General features: G+C 49.2%; 1 protein-coding gene across 3 annotated transcripts in view; it reads right to left on the bottom strand.

The window, feature by feature from the left end:
• Positions 1 to 18,703, bottom strand: part of SRL (sarcalumenin) — a 28,414-nt gene that overhangs the window by 4,097 nt on the left and 5,614 nt on the right. The window contains exons 2-7 of one of the 3 annotated variants that reach the window (XM_082199659.1): positions 11,205 to 12,644; positions 6,825 to 6,923; positions 4,883 to 4,978; positions 3,779 to 3,814; positions 2,409 to 2,525; positions 416 to 649 (exon numbers count right to left, since the gene is read on the bottom strand). In XM_082199659.1, coding sequence (XP_082055785.1) covers positions 416 to 649; positions 2,409 to 2,525; positions 3,779 to 3,814; positions 4,883 to 4,978; positions 6,825 to 6,923; positions 11,205 to 12,644 — 2,022 coding nt within the window. The remainder of the gene's footprint in view (positions 1 to 415; positions 650 to 2,408; positions 2,526 to 3,778; positions 3,815 to 4,882; positions 4,979 to 6,824; positions 6,924 to 11,204; positions 12,645 to 18,703) is intronic. The other 2 variants (XM_082199660.1, XM_082199661.1) reach the window with 2 other exon arrangements.

The raw sequence follows: 18,703 nt of genomic DNA, 5'->3' as shown, positions 1-18,703 counted from the left end.
TGTGACTAGCCCAAGGTCACCCAGCAGCTGCATGTGGAGGAGCGGAGATGCGAACCCGGTTCCCAGATAACAAATCTACCGCTCTTAACCACTGCACCACACTGGAAGACTGCAGGTGTAGCTGCCCTGCATGAAGAACCCCATCCTATTTGCTGTTATCCCTTGAGTGGATAGTTAGGTCGCAATAGAGAAAGCAAAGTTCAAAAGCAGGGTGGGGGGGATGCAATTCAAAAGCTTGGCCAAACTGTGAAGTCGAACTGATGTACAGTACATACTGCAGTAAATGCTAAAAACGTGGAAAATATTGATATCTCATTTGACTATTGACAATGCTATATGAATTTTGTGGTTGACCAAAAACTCAAATCAAAACACCTCAAGACCCTCTGAACATTAAGGCATAGTAGGGCTTTACCTCGTTCCTGCTGCTTCCGGTTTTCAATGATCCCCGGCGTATCCACAAAGGTAACCCTTTCCAAGAGCTTATGAGGGACCTCGATCCCTATCAGCTTCTCCAGAAAGTTCTGACCAAATTTCTCAAGAGGTGAGAAAGAGCGTGTGCTGTCCGCAGCCATCACAATGCCTTCAATGGTCTTGAGCTTAGGGCCATGCATGATGACGGTGAACTCTGAGGTGGTGGGTTCAGCTCCTGTTCAAGGAGAAAGCAAAACAAAGGCCACACTCACACATCCGGCAAAAAACAGTTAAAATCTCAGCTCCCTCAAAGCCCAACAAGTTCACAGCAGAGGAAAACAATCCTATTGTCCCTTCCAAAACTCTCTTAGGAGTGCTTATGCTCAGCAGACAAATGGTTTCATCCCTTGCTCCTGGCTGATGACCGTGACTTCAGAATACATCCCCGATGGCTTAAAACAAATACCGTAGCTTCTTGAAGATGTTAAATGATTATCAAATCAGTATTCATTGTCCCAACTTCTACCACACTCAAGGAAGAGGGCAATTCCCTGCTCTGTTTGGCAGAAACCTGGGTAGCTATAACACTACCACTCATTCTGCTGACACAAAGGAAGATAGTACAGCTCAGGCAACCGACTCCACTCTGGAGACCACATTTTTGCTGCAGTTTCTAGAGCTATGCTTAGAAGCATTTTGCCACCGGGTCCAAGTTGTTCAGCATCTTCGGCAGAAAAGGAACCCCCCCAAACTGCTGAGCTTGTTTCATCTTGCTTAGAAATTCCATTTATATAGAAAGCTTTGCTCACTGGGAATCAGAGAGAAAGGAAGCCCCAGAGGGTGGTAGGAGGTGTGGAGGAGAGAACACTGGAAAGGTCACTCCTGCTCAAACTAATTGGCTCCATGCAGGGAAGGCAGAAAATTGCAAGTTCCCTTGTGCTTGCCAACTGTGGTTCTTGCAGTCAGGCAACCACCTGAGGAGGGAAGCCAGCCCGATGGGGAGTCTCCTGGCCTAGCCTGACCTGCTAAGCAGGGTGCACTCCAGAGAGGCAATGGGGCTGAGCTGGAAAAGCTGGAGCTTGAAGCACAGCTAGCAGGAACTGTTGCTGCTGCTGCTGCTGCTGTTGCTGCTGCTGCTGCTGCTTCTTCTTCTTCTTCTTCTTCTTCTTCTTCTTCTTCTTCTTCTTCTTCTTCTTCTTCTTCTTCTCCTCCTCCTCCTCCTCCTCCTCCTCCTCCTCTCTCTCTCTCTCTCTCTCTCTCTCTCTCTCTCTCATACCTGGCTTAGCCAAGGCAGAGACTTTTTTCTGCATATGAGGCCTGGGCACACCAGGGAGCTCACTTTGCTGGACTCTGACCACAAAAAGGTCTGTTCTGACACTAGCTACAGAGATTTTAACAACCCCTATGCTGTAGGGTGGAGGAGAAATCAATTCAGTACATGTTTAAAGCCAAATCTATCAAATTCACACTTTACGAAACAATATGATAACAAACACAGCTATCCTCTGAAATGTCCACTTATCCAAGTTTTGTGATTCACCTCTACAACCAAATCATGTCTATAAGAACATGTTATATATGAGAAAGTGCATAAAAAAGACAACTTTAGTGAAAATGACATACAAAAATGCATTAGAGCAGGGGAAATTGCTTGTAAAAATGTGAACATTTGTCAAAACTGCATATAAAATGTGTTAATTAGGAGAAATTTGCACTAAAATGCTGATGAATTTTCAAGAAGAAATTCCCATATTGCTGCAAAATGTGGAGAACTGGATTCAAGATTGAGAAAATTAGAAAACGAGAGAACTGAATTGGACAGCTCCTTCCATCCCTAGCAGAAAGGGGCAGGTTATACAAGTGCCTAAGACTTCTGACCAAACTGCGGGAGGCAGTGGAAGACAGGAGTGCCTGGCGTGCTCTAGTCCATGGGGTCACGAAGAGTCGGACACGACTAAACGACTAAAAAACAACAAAGACTTCAGAGATGTTACCTGTGTAGAGCTGGTAGGGAGTGTTATCCAGCCCCAGGAGGTAGTTTATCATGGTGGATTTGCCAACACTCCATGGTCCCAGGAATAGCACCATCGGCTTGGAAGTGATCTCTCCATCTGCAAGGGGAGAGCAATAATACCACAGGGTGATTTTTTTTCCTCCTTAAGCAGGAAAAGCTCAGGTGTGTCCTTGAAAATTTTCCAGTCACCTCTTAAATAACTACCTGGACCCATGCCCCCAAGCTCACAGGAACATTGCCCAGCCTAAACAGCCATTCCTTGGGGCAATCAGTGCAAGCCAGGGATGAAGGCATCACAACCTACACAGAGTGGGTAGGGTGAGGCATCACAGTGCACACACAAGCTGCTCACCTGCCATCACCCTCCACAGTCTCCAAAAGCAGGAGCAGTCCAAGCAGATGGGAACTCTTAGCCATGCGAGTCCTCTCCAGGGTTGCCCAAGCCTCTGCTGTGGCCATGGCAGGGCCCTTCAGTTACATTAAGATTTTTTTAATTAACATTTTCAGTTGGTATCTTACTCTGGACAGATTAAATCAGGTCTACATGTGCTGGAGATGTAAAGCTGCACATGCTGCTCTTATGCACATATTTTGGCCATGCTGGAGGATAAAATCCTTCTGGGCAGTTGTATTATGTAGCATTGAGAGCATTACAGGAACCTTCTGGGATATAAAAGAGATCATGTCATAGAGAAATAGTAACATATTTCTGATCTGACAATTAGTTATCATTGGAGAAAAATAAACACAGACACCCCACAGACACTTAATGATTGGATTACAAAAGAATGTTTTAATTGTAAAGCTGATGGACCTTGTAAGAGGGAAGGCAGGCAAGTGGATATATATATATATAGAGAGAGAGAGAGAGCCCTTCCATTATGCATTGGTGCAACAAAATATAGGAGGATGCTGAGCCACAAGTATCACTGGAAACACTGATAACATTGTGTACGCCTTTCCCTCCCCCCTTGTATCTCTCCCTTTTCTGTCTAAACAAAAGTATGTATATTTCATATTAAGTTTGCATTGGTATTTACTTGGTTTGTTTATGTACGTGCAGATTTAATGATAGTAATAAGTTGTTGTTGTTGCTGCTGTTGTTTGTTATTTAACAATAGCCTGTTTAGCTCAGCCAGGCACATAGGTGGTCTACTGGTGATGGTGCAGAAGCCAACTTAGGCAACCAAAGAGGCACAAGGGGTGCGTTTTCCTTCTGGTCCAGCAAGAGGGGCTGCTAGGCGCAGCAAGGAGGTGGGGGAGATGTCTTGTGACACTTCCTTGCTCAGCAGAGAGAGGCTGCCTGAGAGGAGCCGTGCTCACATGCAAGTGACAGGAAGCCATACCCACCTGTGGCTGAGGAGCCCAAGGTGCGTCCAGGGTAAGCTGTTAGGCAGGAGAGGACAGGGCCAGGGGGAGAGAAAAGGCAACGTGAGTAGGGAAAGGCTCAAGGAAAAGGGATGCTTGGTTAGGCTGGTATCAATCAAGAATTGAAGATGGGCATTGGCATTCTCTGAGGAAGGATGCAGCGCCAACGGATCTTTCCCCCTGCCCTATGAAAGAGGCTGGAATCATGATTCATGATCCACACAGTAACACAAGAAGGAGCTCATGCATCAAAGACCTCTTTTCCACAGGGATTAACATGCAAATCCTATCCCAATTTTGTTGGGAGGATCATGAGCTAGGGGCTTCTTTGCATACTCAGCCCCTCTGCAGTCTGATGGATTTCACAGGATCATAGAATTGTAGAGTTGGAGGGTACCCCCAACCTCTAATCCAACCTCTCACAATGCAAGAATCACAACTAAAGTATCCCTGGCAGATGGTCACCCAACCTCTGCTTAAAAGGAAGGAGACCCCACCTTCCCAGGGAGTCTGCTCTACTGCCAGAAAGTTCTTCCTAGTGTTTAGCTGAAACATCTGTTCTTGTAACTTGAATCCGTTGGTCCAGGTTACAAGAAAGAAGATTTTGAAAGGGCATCTGCTCTCCTTAGCCTTTTTCACATGGGCTTAAAGGACATTGAGAATGGAAAGACCAGCACAGTCCACAGACCAGGGATGTATTGGCTGTCCTGGAGAAACCCGAGGCTGGCAGAAGGAGGAAGGAATTTTAGGGGGAACGGACACTAAATGGTGGGGGGAACACCCTACTGAGAAGGTGCTCAGTTGTTACAGAATGCTGTGGAAGGGGGAATAGAATGACGTATCCAGAAGGAGGGCATATCCAGAACAGGAGCATTCCACACTGCAACATTTTGTTGTAGGTCCTGCTAGTAAGTTTCTACTTTTGATTCTAGCAGCACCAGGGCCTTCTAAAATGCTGCAGTGCAAGACGAGACCCCTTTGGGCTGAATGTTCTGCCTCTCCACTTCCCTTCTACCTCACAAGATTGGCCACGAAACATGGCAGCCCATCGAAACATAAAAGCGGTGCCCCGAACACAACCCTCACCTGTGATTTCATGCTGCCGTAGTTCGTTATACTTGTAAGACTGTTCCAAGGGCTTGATAGAAGTGTGGTAGATCTTCCTCAGCCGCTGCAGTGTGCCTGCAATGAGAGAAGAGGCCAAGAGGAACATATCAAAGCAAAAACCAGACCAGCCTGTCCACCACCACAACCCCTTGCACCCAGTGCCGGGTCAGGGAAGTGGCCAGTGGCAGTCGGAAGCTAAATGTGCAGGCAGATGAGGCAGGTGGCTCTCCCAGTTGGCCTTTCCCCTGTTACACACGAATGTTTTACCAACAACATTGCAAAGAAGGTGTGAGAGGATTTTACGTTTTCTTGAAGTAGGAAGAGGCTGCTCCTTTTGGTGTGCAGGGCTGTTGGGATGGTCCTTCTGGCAGGAGGAACAAGCAATGCCACTTGCCAACACCTTTGCTCTTCTTCCCCCATCTCCACCTCCTTTGCCCTCCCTCCAGGGGCTTCCCAGATCCTATGGGGCAGTTTCCTCACTCTGCAGAGGAGCATCTGGCATTCATCTTCGGAGAAACAAGAGAACACACGGACGCCTCTGCGGCTCACCAGTTTTGGGTTCCTCTTTGGGAGGCTGGGTACATGCTTCCAAGAATCTGACCTCTGCAATCCATGCTTGCAAGATGCTCCAGCCTCAGAAAGAAAAGCTGACCCACATCATGCGGTGGGGTTTATAGGGGAGCCTCCAGTCCAGGGCTCCTTCCCCTGCTCTCTGATGGGGATGGCACTGCTGATCCAGCCAGGAGGGCTCTGAAAATGGGGTTTCCCTTGCAGAGGAGGACACCCAGTGGTGAAGAATAGCAAGGGCAGGAGAGCCAGAGAAACCAGGAATGGAGGGCCACCAGCTCCCCCTCTCCTGTACCTGCCAGAAGGAGGCAACCAATCAGTTTATTCTGTGTGTGTGTGTTTCTGTGTTTGTGCACTTGGAGAAGGGTTGTTGTGGAAGACTGCGAAGGTTCAGTCCCTGCTATATCCAGGTTAGGAATGGAATATAAATTTGTTTCAGTTTGCATTTAAAAGCAGGTCTGTTAGATAAACACTTTCCGAAACCATGTGCAAACCGAAACACAGCTGTCCCTCAAAATTTGCACTTACCTGAATTTTTTGATGAGGTTCTCCAATCAAGCAATGTTTACAAAAATGCATTATATATGGGGAAAGTGTGTATGAAGATGAAGATATTAGTGAAAAAGGACACATACAAAAGCATATATTAGGAGAGGCTGCTTGCAAAAAGGTGCATGGTTGTCAAAACTGCATACAAAAATGCGTTCATTGGGATAAATTCGTACTAAAAATCTGACAAATTCTAATTCAAACATTTAATTCAAAAATTGCTGCAAAGTGCAGAGAACCAAAATAATGACTGGAAAAATCAAAAATCAAGAGAACCTAAAGTTTTCCCCTCATCGGAAAAACTTGAGAGCTGCTGCCTGTCAGAGATGACATTATGGAGCCTGATGGACCACAGTGCCTGACTCAGTAGAAGGCAGCCTCCTAAGTGCGTCTGTATCATCATTCCTTGCTATGGCCTGCTAGTCCTTCTTCCAGAGGACACTAGAAGAGGTCTCAGGCTCCTTCAAGAAGCTGGAAGAGGGGAAGTTTGAGAGCTGGTGATGCTACGAGAGCTTCTGAGTAGGGAGCAAGCCCAGGAATAAGGCTCAGGGGAAGCAGACGCCTGATGGTCAGTGGTGAGATCCTGGAGGCACAAATATGTGGTCCTATGCAATGTGAGAGGGTGCTGTAGGAAAACAGAATGGACTGGGCCTCAGGGCCCCCTCTGGAGAAAGAGCTTGGGGCCCTGTCAGGAAGCATGGGCTACTTTGCAGATGTGCCACACACAGGGTGTGTGCCCATCTCTCCCAGCACATCTTTGCTCCCTCCCCCTCCCCACCACCAACCTCTCCCCTTCCACTGCTACCTGAATAGTCATCTGCAGGCTTCTCTTCCTTCAGCTTCAAGGTGCTTTCAATGTGGGTGCGGTCCCTCCTGGCAGACTCCCCGACATCCTCCGCCTCTTCTGTAGAAAGAGCAGAGACAGAATCACGGCCTGCAGGGAAGGTATCCAGGAGGGGGAGGGCTCAGTCCCAGCTCCCAAAGGGGAAAAGAAGAGGCTTCCCATGGTGCTCATCCAGGCCTTTGGCACACAGTGAGGTTTCCCTTGTGGAGGCATTCCTTCCCCGCCCCCAACCCTGCCTCCCAAGTGGAGCTAAGGGGCTGGCAGCTGCCGGAGGGCAATCTTCTAAATTTAGATGCTGCTGCATCCTGACTTCACAATGATGGGCAAGGCGAGGGGGTCTCTCATGACAGGAATAACCTCTGACAGTATGCCATGCAACACTTTCGGGGCCTTCCCAAATGAACTTGTTGATACACTGGAACAGAGACCATTTTAAAACCAAGTTGACACTCCTGTCGATTGAGGTTTTATATTATAAAATGCAAAATAACTTCATCACTTGAGAGCCTAACAGGGAATTTCAGAAGACGGCATTGCAGGCCTCCCACCTAACACTTAGCATCTGGGCTGCCCTTCTAAGCATGTCCCTTGTTTTCTCAATGAAAGTGCTGACTTCAAACTAAAAATAAATTTTCTATGCCACTGTGGGAAAAGAATGTGTCTCAATAAGGAATGCTGTGAAGATGGCATCTAGATCAAGGGAAGTAATCTAGATCAAGGGAAGTAATAGTGCCACTGTATTCTGCTCTGGTCAGACCTCACCTGGAGTACTGTGCCCAGTTCTGGGCACCACAATTCAAGAAGGACACTGACAAACTGGAACGTGTCCAGAGGAGGGCAACCAAAATGTTCAAAGGCCTGGAGGAACGGCTAAGGGAGCTGGGCATGTTTAGCCTGGAGAAGAGGAGGTTAAGGGGTGATATGATAGCCATGTTCAAACATATAAAAGGATGTCACATAGAGGAGGGAGAAAGGTTGTTTTCTGCTGCTCCAGAGAAGCAGACACAGAGCAATGGATCCAAACTACAAGAAAGAAGATTCCACCTAAACATTAGGAAGAACTTCCTGACAGTAAGAGCTGTTCGACAGTGGAATTTGCTGCCAAGGAGTGTGGTGGAGTCTCCTTCTGTGGAGGTCTTTAAGCAGAGGCTTGACAACCATATGTCAGGAGTGCTCTGATGGTGTTTCCTGCTTGGCAGGGGGTTGGACTCGTTGGCCCTTGTGGTCTCTTCCAACTCTATGATTCTATGGGAGACTGAAGCCCATAAGGTAGAGACAGTGAAGATCTTAAGGTGAAGATTGAGCTATTAAGAAGACCAAGAATATTCAGGATGGCAATACATCAACTCTGTTGACTGTTGGCATCTTACAACAATTACTGGATGTGCAATTAAAAGAGATCAGAGCTGAGATTGTTGAAATGGTGAATGAAAATGGACCAGAGAAGGAAAATGGAATTGAAGAAGACACAGAATCTTTGGACAATGATTTCAATAAAGGATTGCCAGAACAGGAGAGGGAAATGGTAAAGTTGGAGGCAGCAGATTGTGAAATGGATAAATCCTTCACACAGGTGTCTAGAGGAATGAAACAGCCAAATGGCAAAGTTATGATGTTGGAGGAGTGGAATGAAGCCATGGATGAAGAGATCAAGAGACATCCTGAGCTGGCAGACATAGAATTGAGAGAGAAATGATTCTGTGCACAATTTGGAGTGAATTCAGAGTAAAAAGCTGCCAAGCCTCTGGCGCTTCTGTTGGAAAAAGAATGAAAGAAGTGGAAATGGAAGATTTTGGCTTTTGTTTTGGGATGGAAAATAACAGCAAATAGAATTAGAAGGTATGGAACTGGGTGTAAATAAATGAATATACAATAAGTAAATAACCAAAAAATATTATTTTAACATATGACCACAGTGGAGAGACTCTTGTGTAAACAAAGATAACAAATTAGAGATCCACTTTTAGATTTTTTGTGTGGAAAGGAAAATGAATGAATTTGAGACATTTGGGTCTGAAGACTGGGAAAACATTGCTTTGCTGCAGAAGGAAGAATAGCTGGATATCCTTTTTAGTCCTTTTTTCTTCTTTTTATTATTATGATTCTAGTCTATTATTATCTTCTATTATTATTTTATTTTCCTTCTCTCTCTCTCTCTGTGTGTGTGTGTGTGTGTGTGTGTGTGTGTGTCTGTGTCCTCTACTCTGGGCCACTATTGTGATTATACACACATGAAGGTGACAGTAATCAGAGAAGGGAAGATCTCCCAGGGTGGGAGACTGGAGAAGAAAGGGATGCTCCCAGGTAAGAACTGGGAGGGTCCACCCCTTTCTGTGAAAGCCCAGAGTTAAGCCAGGGCTTTTTCCCGGCTGGAACTCACTGGAACTCAATTCTAGCACCTCTCAGGTGTGCACCATTAACATTGTAAGAGAACAAAGGAGGAGTTCATGGTGAGTTTTGGCACCTCTTTTTCTAGAAAAATAGCACTGAGTTAAGCTCTACTTTTGGGGAAGAACTTTGTACTTTCTTTTTCTTTTTATGCTTTGTTTTCATTTAGATTGGCTTGTTTTTTATTGTAATGTATTATGAAAAAGCTATACATATGAAGAAAAATACAGCTACATGGCAGGAAGCCCATTCACTTTTCTTTGATGCAATTCACACTCCACCTCAGGTGGGGCAGGGGGTCCAGCTGCTCCCCCAGACAGTGAGAGGCTTCTTGAAGGGGTCCTTCCGGGTGCCACCCTGACAAAGTGTGTTCGGCCACATGGTCAGACAATTGGCAGCATCCATAATTTTCAGATGCTGGGTGGAATGTAAATTTCATGAAGTATAATAATGCAGCCAGACACATGTTAATAAACAGCCCACGATGTTTGCCGCCCAGTTGTGTGACTGCAGACTAGATTCCCTTTTGTCTCATCCTCCCATCATGCCTCTGTGGTCCAAAATGCCTGCCCCAGTTCCTCCTCCGCCCCTGAACCAATTCCTTCCCATGTCACTGGGAGTCCCTGGAGCCCTGCCTGGTTGCTGGGCCTGACTGAATGGGCCCCACGGCGCAGGTCTGTGGTGCCAGCTGGGAGCTGAGCCCAGTCTACCCCACAAGGCAGCCGATAGCGGCAGAGAAGACGTTCCTGCTCCCCAAATAGCCACTGGATACAGCTCTGGTTACACTTTGGCACCAGCTGTGTGTTCAAGAGCAGCATTAACAAAGGGAAGCTCCTTCTCGCTTCCTGCCCCCTCCCTCAATGGCAGGTGATCAGATGAACATTCCTGGCATGGAATTTATTCCAAGGAACACCCCCTCCTGACAGTCATGCCAGCAATTAATTGCCTCTAGAGGGTTTTTCAGAACCTTACTGGTCGAAGCTGCGGGGGGTGGGAAAGGGGGCTTTCTTTGTGCAGTTGGGGGGGAAACATAGTGTGGATTTAAAATCAATGTGGTGAATTTATTTGGCTTATTTGTCAGTATGCTGGAGAAAATCCCTTTGAGTTCAGGAACCCCCTCCCTCCAAGCGACAGGCCTTCAGGCAACACGCCGGAGAATTAAAATTATCCTTAGACTTCAAGACTTCAAGTCTGTCAACCATTATTGTACAGCATCTTGTTTGCATGTTTCATTTTATTATTATTGTTATGTAAAAATTATTATTCATGTTGCTGCTTTGCTGAATTAAAAAAACCCACAGACCATTTGACATAATAGAGATCTTGGATTTTTGCATCATTATAGCAAACTTGAACTGGTTTTGTTGGTTCAGGTTTTGTATTACTGTATTTTTCCAAAATTAAGAAATTAATATTCCATGTATAAGATGACCCCCAATTTTTAACTTTAAAAATTTGGAGGGAAATATAGTTTTATACACGGAAAAATACGGCGTTTTCTGCAGAAATGCTGAACTGATTGCCTCTAGACCACAACCCATACAGGACCACTTGGTAACCTACCCCATACAGCTGAGGCTTTAAAGTAGCAAAAAAGGCACTGTAGATTTTGTATCCAACAGAAGGGGAGAAAATGTAGAAGAACCTAGCAAAACAGTGAGAACACCTAGAGGGACAGAGGCCCACCACCCTTGCTTTCTTTAGATCTGCACTAAAAAATGCAAAATGCCTTTCAACCCAAACCCTTCCCTGAAGCTTCTTGGGCAGCTGCTTCTCTCCTCACTCCCACCCCTTCACTGTCCTGCGCTGGTGAGCAAAGGCATTGGGGTAGGGGGGAAAGGGGGTGACTTGACAGCCAGGGTAGGTCTGTTGGGAATATTGTGTATGGGAGCTGTTTTATTTAGCCCTACAATATGGCACGAAGGGGGCTGGAGCCTCTCCAGGTGAACTGACCAGCGGTGGAAGTAGCTGGAGGGTTGCTGTGAGGTGCTGGGCTAGCAGCAGGCGGGACTGGGTGGGCTTGCTCAGAGGATGCCTCCTCGTGACCACCGAGGGTGTCTTCATTGCTGGGAGGAGTGGGCATTGCTTCTGCTTCACTGGGGCCTCCCTCTTGATGCTGGAGGTGGGTGTCAACCTCAGAGTCAGATGTCAGGCTGGGATCTCCTGGCTCCACTTCACCCATGCCTTTTCCTGGGGAAGTCCCCTCTTCCCCCTCCTCTGCTCTCCCCTCCCTCTCTGATGGGGCAGGACCCTCTTCTTCTCCTTCTATTCCATGGGCAATGGCTTCTTCTCCTGCCAAGGCAGTAGCACCCTCTTCTGCGGCTTCCACTGTGCTGTCATCTTCCTGCGACTGAGGGTCTTCTTCCTCAGCCACATCTTTCTGAGAATTGTCTCCTTCCTCAGCTGCGTCTTCCTCAGAATTGTCTTCTTCATCAGCCTCATCTTCCTCAGAGCTGTCTTCTTCCCCAGCTGCATCTTCCTCAGAATTGTCTTCTTCCTCAGCCTCATCTTCCTCAGAATCTTCTCTTTCCTCAGACTCATCTTCATCAGAACCTTCTCCTTCTTGTAGGCTGGTATCCCCCTCCCTGGCCACTGTAGCCCCTTCTTCTCCCTCCTCCTCCTCTGCATCAAGCTGCCCAGGACCATCCGCTGTCTCCTCCTCTGCTTCTTCCTCATGGGGGCTGGTGTCCTCTGCTTCCTCAGACTCTTCTTGCCCCTCTAACATGTGGGGCTCCTGTGGCGCCCTTCCTAGTGTCCCCAAGGTGCTCATTGCAGGGGAGCCATCACTAAAGTGTCTTTCCACAGAGGTAGCTCCATCTTCACTGCCCAAGTCAGCAGTGATGTTGTCTTCCGGAGTGGAGGACAGCTCCTCTCTGGTCTTGACAGGGGGCTGAAGGAGGCTCTGGGAGGGGCCCCCACTTCCGCCTGGGGCAGCATCTTTGGCAACTCCCTCTGACTGGGCCTGCTCACTCTCTTCAGCCTCCTCTCCAGCCAAAACATCCTCCTTGTTGCCTGTGAGATATTGCTCAGGTGCTTCCCTTTGCCCATCCGTGTCATGCCCTTTGTCGGGGGCATTCTGTGGTTCAGCAACAGGGGCTTCCTTTTCTTTCAGACCCTCAGCTTCCAAGGAGCTGGTGTCCAGTTCAGCAGCTGCCTCAGTGGAGCCATCAGCACGAGGGCTTCCTTCCACACCTGTGCTGGCTTCCTCCTGGCTGTCTAAGGGCCGGAAGGGAATTCCTGTCCCAGGTGGGATGGCAGCGGCGGTGGCAGCAGCAGCAGAGTCTCCATAGAGCAGCTTCTCCTTCTCTGCCAGGCTTGGGTCTCCGGGCAACAAGCCTCCTTCGGCAAAGGTGGCAGAGTCTTCTGTGCCATCCGGGGCAGAGACTTGCAGTTCTAAATAGTCAGAACATGGTCAGTCAGTTTGATCTGTGCTCAGCCTGCCTCCCTCCTCAAAACAGCCTGCGTGGTTCACTCGGGGCACACGATTTGCACACGTGGCTCTGCATAAAGGCACAGGCAGAGCCAGGCTGTTCCCTTTCCTATTAAAGGGATGTTGAAACTGATGCGCATTTTGAGGAGGCTTTTATAAATACATTCTTAACCCTGTCCCAACTACCAGGCTTGGAATCCAGCTTGCTTTTCTTGCTCCTATCAATAAACTGGGTGCAAACTGATGCTGGTTGGAGGGAATATAGCTTGGATTACACACAGGCAAACCCTGAGCAAGCCTAAGCCCCGGCCGGCTGGCCCTCTCTCTCTGCTGGGCTTCCTGCCTTCCTAGGCTACAAGTACAGAAGGAGAAAAGCCAAGGAAGGAGAGGAACAGCTTGGGAGGGAGAAAGCAGCTGCCTTTAAATACTTTTTGAAGGTTTTAGCATATCCCAAAGTACCATGTAAGGCTAGGAATCACCAAACACTTTGTGTTTCCTCTCAAAGTTCATCTTCTGTGCTCCAGAGGTTTCCTGCTCTCCTTTTCCTTCTGTTGGGGGCTAAGGAAAGCGGGACAGAAAAGGAGACAGAGGCCATGGGGGTCAGTTGCCTCCTTTGCCAGCCTCACGTTTGCGTTGATGTGATGGCACGGATCCTTCCAAAGTAGCTGGTTTACAGTTAAGGAGTCCAAACCCACCTGCCTCTCTCTGTGTGAACCCAGATCAGTCTCTGTTGTTTGAACATGCTGGAAGGGGTACATCAGAGAGAGGCAGGGCTCTCTCCAAAGAGTGCAGGCAGAGCTGAAAACGGGAACTGACTCACAAAATCTCCCGAGCTTTGTAGGATGTTTCACATGTCTGGATGCAAATGCTGGCAATGAAAGTTCTTCTTTACTGGTATTGCATCTTCCTTCTCACTCCCACTCCACAGAGCACACCCCAAATACAGAAGAGCCCTGTTGTTGTTGTTGTTGTTGTTGTTATTATTATTATTATTATTATTCCTTTCCCCAAAATCCGGGACTCAAGGCAGCTTACACCAATTAAAACAGCACCAACAAAATACAAAAAGCTAAAAACATGTAAAAGATAATTGTTAAAAGTAATTAAACTCAAATAGAATTAAAATAATATAGAAAGGAAATCTTCTAAAATGCAGATAGGAAAAACAGCACAGCACTATTAAAAGCCCTTTCCTCTAAAAAGCTTAGTAAGTTCCCAAAAACCTGTTGAAATAAAACAGTCTTCACCTGCCAACAGAAGGACATGAGGGAGCCAGCCTGGCTTCTCCAGAGAGGGAGTTCAAAAGTTAACTGGGAGCAGCTACCACCGAGAAGGCCCTCTCCCGCTTCCCCACCAAGTGTGCCTGGGAGGTTAGCAGGAGCAAGAAAAGAGTACCCTCCTGAAGATCTCAGAGCCTGGGCGGGGTCATTTGAGGTAACCTGGACTTAAGCCACATAACCACCCTTGTTAGCTTGTGCCAGGAAAGAGACTGGGAGCCAGTGGAGCTACTGCAACAAGGGAGTCACCTGCTCCGGTTTCTATCCCCGGCATCTCTAGCTGGGCTGGTGGACATCCTGGTGAGCCACAGCCAGGGAATCAGTGTGGACCAAAGTGTGTCAGTACAGGGCAGTTTCCTATGCTCCTAATGGCAGTTGCCCCCAGACACTGGGGCGGCCTCCCTAGTAAGCAGTGTGAACCAGTAGTTCAGGTTAGCCAATCATTTCCTTGTGTCTCAGTTGGCATTGCAGGAAAACATGAGCCGAATTCGGAACACAGCCCTTATGCCATCCATAACAGGCCTCAACTGTCCAGCTGCTTTGACTGAGTCTACTTCCCTCTTCTCCAAGTCAGGGTCCCTGCACCAGGGAAAGTGGTGAGTGAATCTGGCCAGTATCCCAGGAGTTGTGGGGGGGAGAGAGAAGGGGTCACTTGTGCTCTCCATGAGCCTCCCACCCACCACCATTTCTTATTGGCCTGAAATGGACGTCTGAAATTCAGCAGACCTCCGTTGAAAACTGCAGCAACTTAGAGGGATAATTCTCCCTCCACACCTGATGCCAGGGGGCAGGTCCCATTTGCCCATGCAAAGCTTTTCCTTTCTGCAGGGTATGTAGCTGAAGGCCATCCACCCCTGCCACCAGGGGGAAAGCCCCAGGCCCCAAGCATTGGCCTGCCTCTTTGAAAGGCTTTGGAACCATCGAATCATTGAATGGAAAAGTTGGAAGGAACCCCAAGTCCCACCCCCTGCAATGCAGGGATCTCAACTAGAGCATCCATGGCAGATGGCCATCCAACTTCTGCTCAAAAGCCTCCAAGGCAGAAGGCTGCCTCCCTGCCTGCTTTGGTGTAAACATAATGACAGTGCTTTGCTTTTGCTTATTAGAAAGAGAGACCTTGGCTGCTTCAGTGTGTGCCCAAATGTGAAAGGGATGCCCTCTGACCATCATAGGTCCATGGTTCTTCCCAGGAAGTGTCGCTTGGCCTGGGGTTCCTCCTCCTTCTCCTCTCCACCCCGCCCACCAAAGCTTTGCCCAGGAAGAGGTTGTGGGGATGATTGCAGGGGAAGCCATGGGGCTCAGACCTGTACATGAAGAGACCAGGGGCATTTGCCCAGAGGCAGGTGGAACTAAACAAAGGGCAGAACCTCAGTGGTTGGTTCCCTGTGGAGACCTCAATGGTGAAAGACCTGAGGAGCTCCCTCGGGGGGCTGGACTCAGGTGGGAGCTCCTGGCCCCTCACTTCCTCTGACCTTCACGGCCTTATATAAAGAGCCCTCCTTGCCCTCGCTGGCCCCAAACTGGAGGCCTCCAACTATATCGAGCGCTGAATTCTGCTGACCTGCAGATAGTTAAGGGGTGTTTGCTCTGCAGCAAAACGGGCTGAAGGTTATGGGCTTAACACCCAAGCAGCCTCCCTCATCGGCTAAAAATACCACCGGCAACTGGGTGGGGGGTGCTGCCGCTGCTGCTACAAACCACAGAAACTCCCTTCATGGCTCCTGCCCCTGCCTCCCCGTCGCCCCCACAACACAAACGCACATACAGAGAAATGTCTTGGAAGTGTCTCCATGGAGAGGAGCCCAGCAGGACTTTGGATGTAGGAGAGAGGCCTCATTCCTTTCCCTGTGGGTGAGGGGCAGAGGCGGTGGCAGGAGCCCCTCCAACGCATCGCACAAGCCTGTTGTAAGCTGACACCCTAGGATGCCTCTTGGACATGCCATACAGTACTGTATGCGTGCCGCACTAAGGGAGCCGAGGACGCCAAGAGCCGCCGAGAGCACGTCAAGAATGCCGAGTCTGCTGTGGCAGGACAGATTCCAGCCCAGGACCCTGCAGGAGGAAGTGGTGACGGAGCCTTCTGGGTGGCGAAGTCGCAAGCAACAAAATGTCTCTGTGGCCTAGGAAGCAAAGGATGTCCAGGGTCAAGCCTCAGACACACGTACCAATCCCACCAAACGGCAGCAGGCAGAGCAGCAGCCAGGTGAACCAGAGAGTGACGTCCTGTCAGCCGGCAGGCAGGTACCTAGACACCTCATGCAAAGATTTTGGCTGCAGGCACATGACTCCAGGGTTTGCCCAAACAGAACCCCCCAAGAGCAAGCCACAGCCCTCCACGGGCTCTCTCTGACATGATGCCATTAACCTGGCCCTCTTTATCGGCAGACACCTAAAAACTAATGAAACAGTGGCTCAGCCTAGAGAGCAAACTTTTTCCAGCCGTTGTAACCGACTATCCCCAACAGAGCTGTGATGGGAGAGGAAGCGGGTGCCCACCTAATGCCCACACAAGGCAGGGCTACGATGAACGAAGAGGGCAGAGAAGAGGACGCCAGCCCTCCACAGCAAGCTAGAAATAATGTGTGGCGTTTGCCCCATAATAGAGCAGGATGGCCATAGCTCTTATCCCACCTGCAACTGCCCCTCCAGAAGGTCCTCTGTTCCCCCAACCACCAGCTGCCCTCTGTGGTGCTTCTGGACAACTCTGCTCTGGCCCCTGCTCCCCTCCTGTCAGGACCAGCAGCCAGCCTGGCCCCTGGGAGGGTCCTTGGGGGTCCTTCATCTGAGCGCGGTGCTCCCTCTGCAGTCAGCCCATCACCCTCACAAGGTCAAAGGCCCACCTGTGATGGGGAAGCAAAGGGGAGTTTCCCACCTGTCCTTGTTGCTGTTTTGACAGCCCCGCAAAGTGGCGTCTGCTCTTCCCTGTGTGATTCCTGCCTGCCGGGCCTGGCTGTTACCCTTCCTCCTCGTCCTCCATTTTCTCAGAGAACCTGCACTCCCTCCATGGCTGCGGAGGTGGAAATCCCTTGCCTTCTGGGCACTCCCAGCACCTGACAGGCTCTGAGCCAACCTCTGGCCCTCTTCCCACCCTGCCTCTGGCAAGAGGCCCTGCTTGCTGTCTGCAGCCCTGGGAATGCCGGAAGCCCCATCCCTCCAGAGAAGTGGTGAGGCCGCTGGGCACGTGGAGCATAGCTGGCTGGCAGAGAGCTCTGCTTTGCTCTGCAATAGTCACCATGCAAGTCTGGCAAGTTTTAGGCTGACTTGAAATGTGTGCTGGAACCCAGAGCTTTGGGCCACTTTGGCCAGTGTCATCCACCCTGATGAGAAGCCAGCTGTCACGCAAGAAGAGGGACACTGGCCGCCACCCCAGGAGCAACCAGGATCCCCAGGGTCCTTGCCCTGGAGTTGCTGGCTGGTTGGGGGTCCCAACATGGCAAGGCCTGCAGCTACTCAGCCTCTGGGTCAGGACTACTACCCTTCTGTTTTGGTTTGGGCAACAGGACAGAGCAACCCCAGAAGCACTTGCAGAGAACTGAAGAGCCAGGACTCTGCTCTGCACTCGGTGCCCACCAGCCAGCCATTGCAAGCCCCCCTTTTTCCCTCTCCAAGATAATAGAACCATAGACTTGTAGAGTCAGAAGGGACCCCAAGGGTCATCTAGTCCAACCCCCTTCAATTTAGGAAACTCAGCTAAAGCATCCATATCAGATGGCCATCCAGCCTCTGAGGGAATCTATTCCATTGTCCAACACTTCTTCCCCTGATAAAGCTCTTCCTAATATTTACTCAGAATGCCCTTCCTTGCAAGTTGAATCCATCTATTTGGGTCCTCCTCTCTGGAGCAGCAGGAAGCAAGCTTGCTCCATCTTTCACGGGACAAGATATCTGAAGATGGCTCTCAGCACCTCATGGTCCTTTACAGAGAGGCGAAGGGAGTGGGAATAGCTGGTCTTGTTCAGAACAGTAGTGAACCAGTGAGTGTAAACCTGCCTGGGATGCCCGTGCTTTTGCTTTCCCTTTCAGCATTCACACGTAGCACACGGGCATTCAGCAATGTCCCAGGTTAAAAAGAAGACCCCGTCCTGCCGACTTCTGCAAAACTGCAGCAGCCAAGACGCACCCTCTAGTGGCCAAATGCAGAGTGGCGGGAGGCCAAGGAATGTAATGCTGGATTCCGCAAGTCCCGAATCAAAGGTGCAAACTTTTGAGCAGCATAGATCTGCACTGTTGCCTGGCAAAGAGAAAAGATTCCTGGCTCCCGCCCCGGTTCCTCCTCGCCTCTGAAAATAGCCCAGCTCTAAACCTGGTATCGCTCCTGTTTTCCTCAGTCCTCCAGAATGGCCTCCGCTTTGAAGAGTGGATGGACTGCACACCTGGTTAAATGCCCAGCTGGCTGCCCAAGCAAGAAAGGCGTTTTCCTTGCCTGGAGAAAGTTGCCAGGAGAGAACACACGCAATACACACCCCTTCTCTGTGCTGCGGCTGCACTGCTGGCACATCCTTTGGTGGGCAGTTAGGCCTCCAAAGGGGCAGGCAGGTCACCAAGACTTAGCCCTGGGCACAGGCAAAAGGTGAGGTTGTTTTGAAATCCAAGATATTTGATCCCCACATCGGACAGCTGCCTATTCCTGCATTGCATGAGGTTGAACTACATGATCCTCAGGGTCCCTTCCAACTCTACAATTCTGTGATTTAATTCTTTTAAGAGGTACCACACCTTTTTAATAGCTGTTTGATGGCCTTGCT

Source organism: Podarcis vaucheri (assembly GCF_965113315.1).
Source record: "Podarcis vaucheri genome assembly, chromosome: 14".
Lineage (NCBI taxonomy): Eukaryota > Metazoa > Chordata > Lepidosauria > Squamata > Lacertidae > Podarcis > Podarcis vaucheri.
This window is presented reverse-complemented; position numbering and strand designations above follow the sequence as displayed.